Below are 13,291 nucleotides of genomic sequence, written 5' to 3'. Positions count from 1 at the left end.
AAATATATATGGCTTAAATATATATATAGATTCTCTGCTCTCCAACCTCCAGACCCATAAAAAGTTTGGCGTCTTTATTATTTGCTGCTGTTTGTGATTCATCAGGACTAAAAGTTTATTCCAGCTGTGGAGTCAGAATCACATTTGATTCATTTGCTAACACGGAAGTTATTTATTCTGTTTTGAAATGTTTAAGAACATTTTGATTGTTACAGAAACTCATGATGACGTTTTTAGCTCTTGATCAAATCAGATAGAAAATGGCTGAATAATGAAATAATGATTCCATGACGGGGAAGGTTGTTAGTCATTCCATCACCCAGTGACATTATATAGATTAATTAGATTACTTATTATTAGTTATTGATTATCAGCTCTGTTTTACACAGGTCCAGATCCTGGGTTCTGTTCCGGTTCCGTCTGTTGCCAACCGGGCCAGACTGGCAGGCTGACCACATGGTGAACCTCCTTCCACTCCTCCCAGTCCGGTTGGAGGCACTGGGGCCACAGCCAGGCTGTCATCGTCCCTCTGGACCGGACCGGACCGGACCGGACCGAGCGGACCGGACCGTTTCCCATCATCCCTCTCTCTCCCTCCAGGAGCTGAATGTTAAATGTTGCTGTGGATGAAAAACATTTCTGGGATTTCATGGACTGTTTGTCTGTACAGATTATTAATATCATTTATTAATTTTGTTCTGTTTTTACTCCAGCAGTCGAACCAGAAAAGTTCTGATCTCATCATTCATTCACTCATAATTGGTCAGTTTAACATCCACATATTCTTATTTTTAAATGATTCTGTCATGCTGCATTATAATCTATATTTCTATATTTCTGCATTTGTTTCCTGCTGGTGACTGGATTCAACCCTCTGCTGCAGTGATGAAGATGAAGATGAAGATGAGGATGAGGATGAAGATGAGGATGAGGAGGACAGATTACAGGACAGGAGCAGCTTTGATGTGAACATATGCAGATGAGTTTTTAAAATGTCAGATTAGCATAAAGTGGGTCGGCTTCCCTCGCAGCTACAGGCTGACAGCTCGGCCCGGGTCCAGACCTGCTTTACATATCAGAGCCCGTCACCATGGAGACGGATGGGGACTGACAGGTGGGGGCGGGTCGGCTGGTGGAGGCCTGACCACCTGACTCCTGCTGGCCAGGTGCTCAGGCTCCCCCTGCTGGTGGAGGATCACATCACAGCTGCTGGATCTGGAAGAGCCGGTCTTGGTTCTGATGGTTCTGGTTGAACAGAGTCCAGCTGAAGTTGAGGAATGTGTTATCAGAACCGTCCGTCAGCAGGATCAGCTCCTCTGTTCCGGGTCGGACCGGGTCATTCTTCTCTGCGGCCGTTGGAACCGGGTTCTGTGGTTCTGGTAACTGTGGATGAGCTTCCTGTTTAAGGCGGCTGATTGGACCTAATGACCCACCACAGAACCAGGACCGGCGCGAGTCCAGCTGCCTCCAGTTCGGTACCGCCGGACCGGATCAGAACCAGCTGGGTGATGAGCCAGGTCCTCTGATTGGTCCCAGTCGGGTTCTGTTGGACTCTGGGTCCAGTTTAGTGGTTCTGGTCTCCTCGTTTTTGGTTTATTCGTCCTACTAGTCAGAATGTAAACGGATGTTTCAAATTATCGTCCAGGAACGAAGTTTTCCGTTGACTTTATGATAAAACGTCTTGCCATACCAGCAGGAACTCCTCCGGCTGTTCAGCCCAGTGTCTCGATAGGCTCTGGTTCAGCCAATCAGGAAGCTCCATTCCCCGAGTGCTGATTGGTCGGCCAGTTCCCGACCCTGAGGAACGCCTCCAGCTGCTTCACCTCGTTTTCTTCCGGTTGATTTAAACCATTTTCATGTGTTTAGACACAAATTTAATATCTGTATCAGTTTGATATTGGAAAATATTCTAGATGAACCCGAACCTTCAGGGCGGATCTATTCAGTCTGATTCTATGCTTTGTGCTCTGAGTAACTGATGGTGGCGTAACGTCAGTGAAAAGTCCACATCTTTAAAAACATGTTTTTGTTTCATTGTTTGTGTTAAAACAATGTAAAGTGTGTATAAATGTATATATATCCTATATTTTCACACTAACCATAATCCATATCAGGATAAAACCATAACGCCGTTTCCTGCGTGGAGCGAAAACCCAGAGCTGATGATCAATCAGACTTTATTGGCTTCACGTTTTACGTAAACACGTCACGTGGAGATGACGGCGTGAAAAGACGTCAGGACTCGATCTGATCGGAGGAATTTGTGCCTGCTGCAGGTCTCTGTCTGCCCAGCCTGGAGCTGAGCAGCACCGCGCCCCGCGCTGACCGACTGCATCTGTAACACCTGGAATCAGGTCATTATGTCCGTCTGAAAAGGATCAGGAGGTTTTTCAGCCGCATCACCTGGAAGGAGGGCAGGAAGTGGAAAGAGGGTGATGATGTCACGGCGGCGGCTCCCAGCATCACGGCTCATAAAGTTGTTTCATTGAATCCAGAACTTTTCTTCCAGTTTCCCCAAAATGCTGCATCAGGAGCAGCTGGCAAGTAGGCGGGGCTTGTCGCTCCAACCCCAACGTCTCCTCTGATTGGCTGATGAGTCAGAATTACACCTGTTGCTATGATTTATAACGAATTATTCACGTAATTTTAATTAGCTTTAATGCAAATGATTTTATTTTTTACCTTAGCAGAATATAGAGAGAGATTAGTGAAGGAGTCAGAGCTCAGCCTGATGATGGCGCTGTGCTCACTCAGCAGCTTTACACATTTTATTAGATTTTAAATGATTTAATAGGGAATAAATACACCTGGATGAAATGTGTGGATTTTCAGGATCTTTGTAATGTTTGAACAAATATTCAGCCTCTTCCTCTGAATATTTATTTTATATTCCTGATTAAATTCTCTGAACCATTTGAAAGATGTTTTGTTGCTTTTGTCACTTTATCTTTTGCTGCTGTTTGTTGAAGCAGCAGTGAAACGTTCCCGTCCCGTCGGCTCCGGTGGGGATCGGCCGGCGTCCTGTTGGTTCGTGTTCTGGGCCTCGAGGTCTTTAAATATGCTGCGTCTCCATCCAGGCGTCCTGAAGCCGCAGCGAGCTGCGGCGCTGCAACACGCCGCCGTGGCCTCCGTCCAGATCCGCCTGCAGCCATGACGACGCGCCGCGCCGATGCTCCACATGCTTCCTCTCAGCCGGGGGCGGGTCCAGCAGACTCCTGTCCTCCTGAGTCGGGCTCTGATCGCCGGGTTTTAAAGTCTACAGACCAGAACATCAGAACACGTGAAGGTGACTTCCTGCTTCCTCCATCCATCATCAGGACCTCCATCTTCTTGGTTGCCAAGGAGACGGGAGTAAATGGGGCACCGTCCATCTGGACCTGTTGATGGTGTCCAGAGCAGAACCGGGTCAGCACTAACACTCGATCATGGAGAGGGGCACCAGCTGATGAGATGCTGCGTTGCCATGGCTACCAGCTGGTCCATAAACCTGGATTATTACAGGAAATGACATCATCGTTGGAGGTCCAATTTAATTTTAGAAATTAAAGGCCAAAAATGAGCAGTGAAGAGTTTAAAGACCTTGTTTCACTGACAGCCAGGATCGACGTCAGAGTGAAGCTTTAAAGCAGCCGCTTGATGGGGTCACATTCACTTTACGCAATATTTACTCTATAACCTCTGAAAAGTAGATCAAATGGACGAAATGGAGAGGAAGATTTGAGACGCACAGCAATAAATCGTCAGCATAAAGAGTTTGAATTCTGTAGCTAATCAGAAAATTCCAGTAAAAGTGTTAGAGGACCTTAAAAAGATCGAGAGGCTCTGTGCCCAGAGCAAACAACGGAGGGGGTAACCACGGAAAGTCTGAGCAAACTGGATTGAATCCCATTGGAGGAGACGCCAGCATGAGGACAAATATAGAAGAGACGAATCCACGAAGGCATCAGACCAAATTCCCTTAAAATCAGTAATTCAGCTCTGACAAACGCTTTCTCAGCGTCGACCGAGATCACGAGGCGTTTCAGTGGTTTTAGAGTAAATGATGTTCAGGGCGGATATTAAAGTTGCCTCCCCTTAAATCCAGTTTGCTCAAGGGAAACAGTTGTTGGTTCTATAAAGTCTTAGAAAGGATCTTAGCATCTGCATTTATTAAACAAAGGTCAGTATGAGCTGCAAAGATCTGGATCCTTGTCCTGTTTAAGAGGAGACTAGTAGAGGCCTGAGTTAAAGTCTGACCTTCATTACAGGAGGTCAGTCTGGAAGAGACTGGCCTCCTGTAATGACTCCTTGTCTACCGCAGGGACTATTGGGGATAACTTGTCCTGGAATGTTTTTAAATTCAACATGGAATCCATCCAGACCGGGAGCTTTGCAGCAACAATCTCCTCCCTGGTTAAAGTCACGTTCCACTTGAGGCTGTCAAGAAACTGATTCATTTCAGTGGAAATTCAGATCTAAATAAAGAATAAAATGACTGAAAATCTGAATAGCAGTGGGATCCTGATGCAAAGTGCCTGATGAGTCCGTCATCTATATGAAGCTGGAGGGCGAGAAGGCGGCTGGCCTCGTCTCCGGTCAGTCAGAGGAGTCGCTCTGCGTCATCGGTAAAATCAAACTCAGTCTTAGATCAAATGGTGGATTACGAGATAATCTGTCCTCATAAAAACACTTTTAGTGATTCCCAGAGTAGAGAACATGACATTTGATTCCTCTCATCCTGATTTATTGCAATAAAATCATCAATTTGAGCTGAAATAAATGTGTTGAATCTGAAAGAAGCAAAGGGTTGAGTCTCCAAGGTGTGAAATACTGATGATGAGGATCAGAAATGACAACACGGTGATTATTAATTTGGAATTAGCTTAGAGTCCATTGATTATGACAAAAACATAATCAATACGAGAGAAAGACGGATGCAAGTGGGAAAAGAGAAAATGTCTTTGATTGGGGATAGAAAATCCATCTTTTGACATGAAATCTGTCATCCAGACATTAATGAAGGGACCAATCTGTGCGGTCAGACTGATCGATTGGGATCAATGACACGATTCATCTCCCATTCATTCTATGAGGAGATTATTATGTAAAGAAGGAAGAGATTCAAATAGCTAATAAAGTTTGGATCATCAAAATGATTGAAATGACGTGAAATAAAGCACCAATGACAACTAAGCATCTGCCATTTTTATCTGATATCATTTTAGAAGCTGAAAACTGAATTAATTTACCAACTAAAATAGCCTCCAAGCCCAAAGCCGCTTATAATAACCGAACTTGACGACCAAAACTAAAAATAGTTCCAGTTTTTCCAGCAACCAAATGTGCAACTCGCTCCGTTGTTTTCTGTCGCTGCTGATTCCGTCGCATAGAAACGGTGGTCACTCCCCAAGACGCATAGAGGAGATGATGGTAACCACAGCAACGCCTTTAAAGTGACTTCGATAACTGTAGTTATCTGACTGCTGGATCTGAAATGGCAACGCGTGAGATTACTCAGTACTGAAGAACTGGTCAGACGTCAGAAACGCGTCTCTGACGTCTGAACATCAGTCTGTTGTCCATGAAGGTCCAGGAGGTCCAGCCTGTTCTGTATGAACCAGGAAACAGGACTAGTTGGGTAACAGGTCCGACTGGTTGGTGTCTCCTTGGCTCCTTGGTGCCTTCCTCCTTGGTGTCTTGGCTCCTTGGTGCCTGGGCTCCTTGGTGCCTTGGCTCCTTGGTGCCTTGGCTCCTTGGTGCCTTGGCTCCTTGGTGCCTTGCTCCTTGGTGCCTTGCTCCTTGGTGCCTTGGCTCCTTGGTGCCTTGGCTCCTTGGTGCCTTGGCTCCTTGGTGCCTTGGCTCCTTGGTGCCTTCCTCCTTGGTGCCTTGCTCCTTGGTGCCTTGGCTCCTTGGTGCCTTGGCTCCTTGGTGCCTTGCTCCTTGGTGCCTTGGCTCCTTGGTGCCTTGGCTCCTTGGCTCCTTGGTGCCTTGGCTCCTTGCTCCTTGGCGCCTTGGCTCCTTGGTGCCTTCCTCCTCCCGCTGTGGCGCCTAATGAAGCCACTTCCTGACCGTTTCCCTGCAGTCAGTCAGCTTTGGGTCAAACTGCTGAAACAGAGATAAGAGTGAGGAAGACGACGGTTAGAAAGATGATGAACATTAGAAACGTTCTGAAACACATTGAAATATTAAATACTGGTTATAGAACAAACACAAAGCGTTCGGTTCCCCATGTACTCAGTTAAATGAATTAGGACACATTAATGAATATTCATTAATATTTATCTTAGTTGACAGACGGTAACATTTACCCATCAAGCTGCAGCGTCATGTAGCATTTATGATGCTCGTGTTAAAATGAGGGAATCGATATTTAAAATAAATTCTGTGTATCAGAAAACCTGAAGATAAAACTCAGGGAGGATCAGGGCTGATTTAACACAGACAGATTTATACTGTAGTAAAAATTATTTACAGTTTATACAGGATAAACTTCCACAGCTGGTTCAATCTTCCATTAGCTACAAACATTTCCAAATAAGTTGATTAAATTAATAAAAAAATGTCCATGTGCTGATAAAGATCCTGCACCAGCAGTAATAGTCCAGTTTAACCAGTTACCAACCCAAGAATCAGCAGGTTTAGCTCAGCGGTTGGACCAACAACCTCCAGACGGTCAGCAGTTGTTCCCACCTCTGGTCCTGAAGTCAAACTGACCGAATGTTTGCAGTTCAGTGAAACCTGTTTGATCAGCCGTCTGGAGGACCAGGATGTAAAACATCCTGGTCCTCCAGACGTCGACGTTTCAACACACAGAAAACTCAACGACACATTAAAACATCACTTCATGGCTGGAGCTGGATGGTTGATCCACCGTCAGTCATCAACCTGAACCATTAATCATCCACTCTGACTAAAACTCAGCGTTGCTTTATGTGCTTCTGGGAAATCAGTGAATCCGTCTGACCAGAACCAAACCGCATGATGGGCAGATTTTATTCTTCACAACTGGTTCTGAGGACGGATCATCTGGACTGGATCAGAATCCATCAGAATTATGATCCACTGAAGTTTCATTAAACATCCAGAGAAATTATTATTTACCAAATATTTGTAACTTTTCAGTTTCAGAATCCATTCAAGTCGTCGTGACAAAAGAAATTCAGGTTGAATTCATTCAAGTTTTTATGTTGGATGATAACATGGAGCCACTACGTGTGTGTGTGTCCAGGTGTGTGTGTTCAGGTGTGTGTGTGTGTCCAGGTGTGTGTGTGTGTCCAGGTGTGTGTGTGTGTCCAGGTGTGTGTGTGTGTCCAGGTGTGTGTGTCCAGGTGTGTGTGTGTGTCCAGGTGTGTGTGTGTGTCCAGGTGTGTGTGTCCAGGTGTGTGTGTGTGTCCAGGTGTGTGTGTCCAGGTGTGTGTGTTCAGGTGTGTGTGTGTGTCCAGGTGTGTGTGTGTGTCCAGGTGTGTGTGTCCAGGTGTGTGTGTGTGTCCAGGTGTGTGTGTGTGTCCAGGTGTGTGTGTCCAGGTGTGTGTGTGTGTTCAGGTGTGTGTGTCCAGGTGTGTGTGTTCAGGTGTGTGTGTGTGTCCAGGTGTGTGTGTGTGTCCAGGTGTGTGTGTCCAGGTGTGTGTGTGTGTCCAGGTGTGTGTGTGTGTCCAGGTGTGTGTGTCCAGGTGTGTGTGTGTGTCCAGGTGTGTGTGTCCAGGTGTGTGTGTGTGTCCAGGTGTGTGTGTGTGTCCAGGTGTGTGTGTCCAGGTGTGTGTGTGTGTCCAGGTGTGTGTGTGTGTCCAGGTGTGTGTGTCCAGGTGTGTGTGTGTGTCCAGGTGTGTGTGTCCAGGTGTGTGTGTGTGTCCAGGTGTGTGTGTGTCCAGGTGTGTGTGTGTCCAGGTGTGTGTGTCCAGGTGTGTGTGTGTGTCCAGGTGTGTGTGTCCAGGTGTGTGTGTCCAGGTGTGTGTGTGTGTGTGTGTGTGTCCAGGTGTGTGTGTGTCCAGGTGTGTGTGTGTCCAGGTGTGTGTGTGTGTCCAGGTGTGTGTGTTCAGGTGTGTGTGTGTCCAGGTGTGTGTGTCCAGGTGTGTGTGTGTCCAGGTGTGTGTGTGTCCAGGTGTGTGTGTCCAGGTGTGTGTGTGTCCAGGTGTGTGTGTCTGTCCAGTGGAGCCACAGAGGGATAATTTCTGCAGATTATCTGAGATTAATGAATTATAAACATGGATTATTATCAGAACTGCAGCCTGAGGAAGAGGAGGGGTGATGAAGATCACCTGTTGGCTCCGCAGCAGTCGGTCAGCTGGGGCTCCAGGAGGCCGGGATGGTTCTGCTGCTTGGTTCTGATCGGTTCTGGTGTTGGGTGGCTCGTTTGGACCGGCCGCTGCGTCTCCGCGGCGCTGGCAGGACGTGATTCCTGGTGGCAGCGGCTGCAGCCGACCGCGTCCCTCCATCACATTAATTATGCTAAGCAGCCGAGAGGCCAGGGGGGCGGAGCTACCGGGGCGGCCCGGTGGCGGCCCGGTGGCGGCCCGATGGCGGCCCGCGGTCAGCCGTGATGACCGCAGCAGACAGGCGAGTCGGGATGCTAAAAACAGCTGCGGGGCGCATCAGCATGCGGAGGAGCTGGGTTCGGATCAGCTCAGCTGGCCGGACCGGCTGCAGCCAGGATGGTTCTCCTTCCTGACCCATAAACATCTCGGTCTTCTCTGACTGTCCACCCCGTGAGGACATCTGCTGTCCTCTGTCCTCTCCAGGACACACACAGCCCGTTAAAGGTCCGCTTGGTTTTCGTCTTCAGACCCGGATGGGTTCTGACCGGGTTCTGGTCCAGCTTCAGGTCTCCATGGATGTTCTCGGTTCCTGTCGTTCCTCCCGCTCAGTCCCGGTTCTTCTCATGTGGGTTCAGAGCGTCTGGACCCGGTTCTGCTGGGAGACCCAGACTCCAGCAGCTCCACCTTGCAGCCTCTAGATGGCGCCAGCTCCCCTCAGTGGTTCCGTCTGGCCCACTGGGTCAGAACCGGCAGCTCAGATATCAAAGCTTCCCGGCCTCATTGAGGTCCGGACGGATCCGGAGCCTCGGACCGGGCCAGATGAAAGCAGCGGCGGGCCGGCTGGCGGGCCGGCGCCTCCTGGGGGACAAAGCGGCCTTTCATCCCGGAGCAGGAAACCCAATCGGACCTTCAGCCTGGAGACACCGGATCCCATCAGAACTTCTCCCTGTCAGTAAAACCCGGTTCTGATTGGGTTTGACCCGCCAGGCTGTGGGTTCATAGGAGGTTCTACAGAACCGGGCCGCCCACTGACTTATAACACATCTGAGGTTCTACTGAATTCCCCAGAACCTCCGCAGAACCGGGCCCGGTTCTGCGTGGTCCAGTCTGCTCACCTGGTGAAGCTGTCGAAACCTTTCAGAATAAAAGTTCTGCAGCTCTCCAGTCCAGAACCAGGTTCTGCAGAACCAGCTCACCGTTTCATGGATGTTCTGGAAGCTGGAGTCCCGGTTCTGTTTGGATCCGGTTTGATCTGATGGTTAAATATTCAGATTCTGTGAATTTTTTCTTCCGAGCGGTTCTGTCCGGTTCTGTGCGGTTCTGTTGTTCGCTTATAGACGGAACCCCGGTTCCGTGTATTCTTCTTTTAACCTGGTTCTGGTTGTATTGGACTTTTGGAGCAGCTCTGACCCGGTTCTGTTGAAATTCTAAAGAGTTTCCAGTTCCTGAAGGTTCCTGGCTCTGGCCCGGTTCTGGTCGGGCTCAGACAGCAGCTGCAGTCGGAACCGGCCTCGGGTCAGAACCGGGGCGGGTTCTGGTTGTCAGAGGATGACGGGCCTGGCCGCCGCTCAGCGCCTGTCCGCCTGATGATTCGGGACGGGCCGTCAGCCGAACCGCCCGGCGCCACTTGGCGGTCGCTCCGCGTCTTCAGGGCGTTTGGACCGGACCGAGCCGCCCGGCGCCAACATGGCGGCAGATTGATGAGTTTGTTCTGATCCGTTCAGACACGCAGGAGGTCACGGCGCAGAAATAGGCTGAAGGACGCGGGAGACTCATCAATCTGAGGGGGTTCGGTTCTCCTCAAGGTGGACGGGCTGAGAGCCGGTTCTGATGCGGGCAGAACCAGGTCCTCAGGAGGTCCGGAACCGGTTCACTAGGAACTGGATAATAACAAAACCATCAAAATATTAAAGGAAACGACAATTAAAATATTAATAATCCAACAAACCGACGGAGCAGAAAGTTCAGCCCAGCGGTTCTGGTTCTGGTTCTGGTTCTGGTTCGAGTCTCTCATTATAATCCCTCACTGTCTCATTCTGGGCCGGTTCTGTTGGGTCAGTTCCGTCCTGTCTTCTGAACCGGATCAGAACCTTATTCCACCTTTATGGAAAATCAGATTTTATGATTTTAGATTTAAAATGATCTCATTAAAATGTAGTTTAAGTAAAAATTGGTTTTATTTTTATTAGCAGCAGAAAGTTGAGAATATTTAGCTTTTAATGAAAGGAGCCATGACGTCATTAATATGTCCTCTACTTGATCTGTCCCACTTGTCCCTCGTGTCTCCCGCTCATCTCTGCTGCCTGGATTATTGTCTTCATTCCACTACAAATCATGGCAGATCTGCTCCTTTCGTTCTTTAGAGGTTGACTTTGACTAGACCTGATGGTTTGATGCTGCTGACCCATCATTAAAATGTCATTTTAATCTAGAGCAGTTTCTCCTCCTGTCCTCCATGTCCAGGTGTTTCGTCTGCAGCACCTGATGCTCAGTCAGTCATTTGGATCAGCGGTTCTGGACAGAGGCTCATCTAGAACATGCAGGGCGGGGGGCCTGAGGACCAGGGGGGAAACTCTGGTCTAGAGTTAATAGTGTTAAAGTTTCTTCAGTTTTCCGATATCTGAACATTTCAAACAAAATAAATAAAAATATAAAATGTTTTGTTTTAAATGTTGCTAAAATCATAAACATTTAAACTCTGACCGGCTGAGACGGTTTTTATCTGCTTCCGGTCTCCACTGATCCAGAGGACCGACTTGTTTACTTCCGTCTGTGGAGGAAAGCGAAGCCGCCATGTTGGAGGCGGGTCTTATGGTCTGCTGCGTTCTGACGCCTGCGCAGTTGGAGGTCAGGGTTTTGTTTTATGGAGCCTGGGAGTCGCTGACCGGAGCCTGTTGACCTTTGTCCTGTCCAGTCAGGCTGCATGTACTGACAGCAGCAGGTCCGGATCCACCGGATAAATGAGAGTTTGCCGAATTTCGATCCTGGTTTGATGACCTGCTGACCTGCTGACCCGCAGCGGCCTTGGCTTGGGCCCAGGCCGTCTCTGACTGGCTGGTGCACAGGAAGTGACGTCGCTCGGCGGGGCGACCGTCGGAAAAGCGACGATGGGACAAATCCCAACAAAAGCTGAACATTTTTCTGCGTTCAGCGGCGAGAGGATGGTGGACAGGAAGTGACGTCATCAGGCGAAGCAGACTGCCTTCCCAGGGGGCCAGCAGCTGGAGCGCGGCTTCAGAGCTGCTCTGTGGTAACCATAGCAACCAGATCCTTCAGAACCGGCGGAACCGGGCCGTTGTTCTGCACACAGCAGAACTTCTAGACGGATTTTCTATGTTTTCTATGAACTCATTCAGGTTTTAACCCAGAAACGATCAGAATCATTAATAAAAATGTAATAAATGACGACAGACAAGATATTTATGAAATGAACAATATAATTAACAATATGACGTTTTAAACTATGAATATTAAATAATAATGATTCATCAGCAGATTATTATTCGTCCTTTTGGACTCGGATATTTTCCAGAACGAATAATGAATATTAACTGTCTTCATGCGTCCGGAACCGGGTTCTGCTGGTGCAGAGTGAGCAGCTGTCCCCGGCCTGACCCCCTCCCTCCCGGCCCGGTTCGCCTTACCGAACCGGCCGGACCTCGCTATCTGCGGCTCCATCACATTCCTCCGCCACAAAGGGAGAACTGTGGCTCGGCTTCAGGTTTTCCCCTCTGAGCAGCAACCCGACCCGCCGCACCTTCACCTGGCACGACAGAACCGAACCAGAACCAGAACCCGGGCTGGAGCCAGAGCTTCAACCCGAACCCGGCTGAAACAGTACCAGGTCCAGAAGCTCCTGCGGGTCGGAACTTAATCTTCACAAATTCATCCAGACATTTTCCGGAGGGTTCGGTTCGTTTCGGTTCCGCCCGTTGATGAAAGATAAGGACAGAAATTAAATGATGCCAGAACCGAGCCGTTCTGCCGAACCAGTCGGAACCGGGCCAGATGTTCAACCAGCCAGAACATCAGATTTTCCGAACTTTGTGGTTCTGACGGAATCAGTTTGCCATGAAGACCCGGTCCAGGTTCTGGTTCTGGTTCTGGTTCGGATGCCGCTGTTAGTGACATTCCTCACAATTCACTCAGTTCGTTACAGAATTTAAATAAATCCTGATGAACGGATGATGGATCAAAGCTTTATTAACCCCAGAGGTCAATAAACTCCTCGGACTTCCGGTTCCTGTTGGTTCCGCCCAGCAGAACCTGGGCTCCGGTTCGGTCAGAACCGGGTCTGGAGGTCCGGGGCGCGCGCTGCTTCCGTCAGCAGGTGTTTACATGAGGAAGAACAAGAAGTTTGGAGTCACGTGGTTCACCTCCTGACGATGATGATGAAGATGAAGCTCTAATTAAAGCGGAGGAGGAAGAAGCGACCCGAGGAGCAGGCGGAGTGTGTGTGTGTGTGTGTGTGTGTGTGTGTGTGTGTGTGTGTGTGTGTGTGTGTGTGTGTGTGTGTGTGTGTGTGTGTGTGTGTGTGTGTGTGTGTTCCTGCCTGCTCACCTTGCCACGGGCTCCACACCAGATTGGTCGGTTTTTTTTACCCATGATTCCTCCCGGTTCGGAGCGGACTACATGTTGGCCGTCATGCCAGAACGAGCGGTTCCTCCGTGGGGTCCTGGTGCGCGCAGAGCTGAGCCGAACCGAACCGAACCGCAGCAAATGAGGCTCTCTGACGGCGGCATGGCAGCCAAAAGCTCCGAGGGATCCATTAAATGGCAGCTGTGCTACGACATCTCCGCCCGAACCTGGTGGATGGTGAGTTGGACCAACTTTTTGGCCCGGTTCTGGTTCCTCCTTCCTTCCTCCTCCTCATCCTCTCTGCAGCTTCATTTTAACTCTCGCTTTACATGACTTTTCCAACTCTACGGGACTGGTCCGGCTGGGGTCCGGCTCGGGTCCGGCTCGGGTCCCGTTCCGGTCCCGCTGTGGTCCGGTTCTGGTCCCGCTCCAGTCCAGTTCCTGTCCCGCCGGCGTCGCTCCGCGGTTCGGTGTCATCGCCA

At 49.2% G+C, this 13,291-nt stretch overlaps 1 protein-coding gene and 1 long non-coding RNA gene across 2 annotated transcripts in view; both read left to right on the top strand.

The window, feature by feature from the left end:
- Positions 1-255: 255 nt before the first annotated feature.
- LOC145551348 (uncharacterized) lies at positions 256-4,748 on the top strand. Its single transcript, XR_014087147.1, has 2 exons — positions 256-299; positions 390-4,748. It is a non-coding gene; the product is annotated as an uncharacterized LOC145551348 (long non-coding RNA).
- A 7,937-nt stretch (positions 4,749-12,685) lies between these two features.
- Positions 12,686-13,291, top strand: part of LOC103463264 (nuclear factor I/A) — a 46,650-nt gene continuing 46,044 nt past the window's right edge. Inside the window, exon 1 of the mRNA XM_081605843.1 lies at positions 12,686-13,046. Within this exon, the coding sequence (XP_081461969.1) occupies positions 12,864-13,046 (183 nt within the window). The 5' untranslated portion in view covers positions 12,686-12,863. The remainder of the gene's footprint in view (positions 13,047-13,291) is intronic.

The sequence above is a fragment of the Poecilia reticulata genome, chromosome 4 (genome assembly GCF_904066995.2).
Source record: "Poecilia reticulata chromosome 4, P_reticulata-male-v2, whole genome shotgun sequence".
NCBI lineage: Eukaryota > Metazoa > Chordata > Actinopteri > Cyprinodontiformes > Poeciliidae > Poecilia > Poecilia reticulata.
Note: the sequence above shows the minus strand (reverse complement) of the source record. Positions and strands in the feature narration are given on the sequence as shown.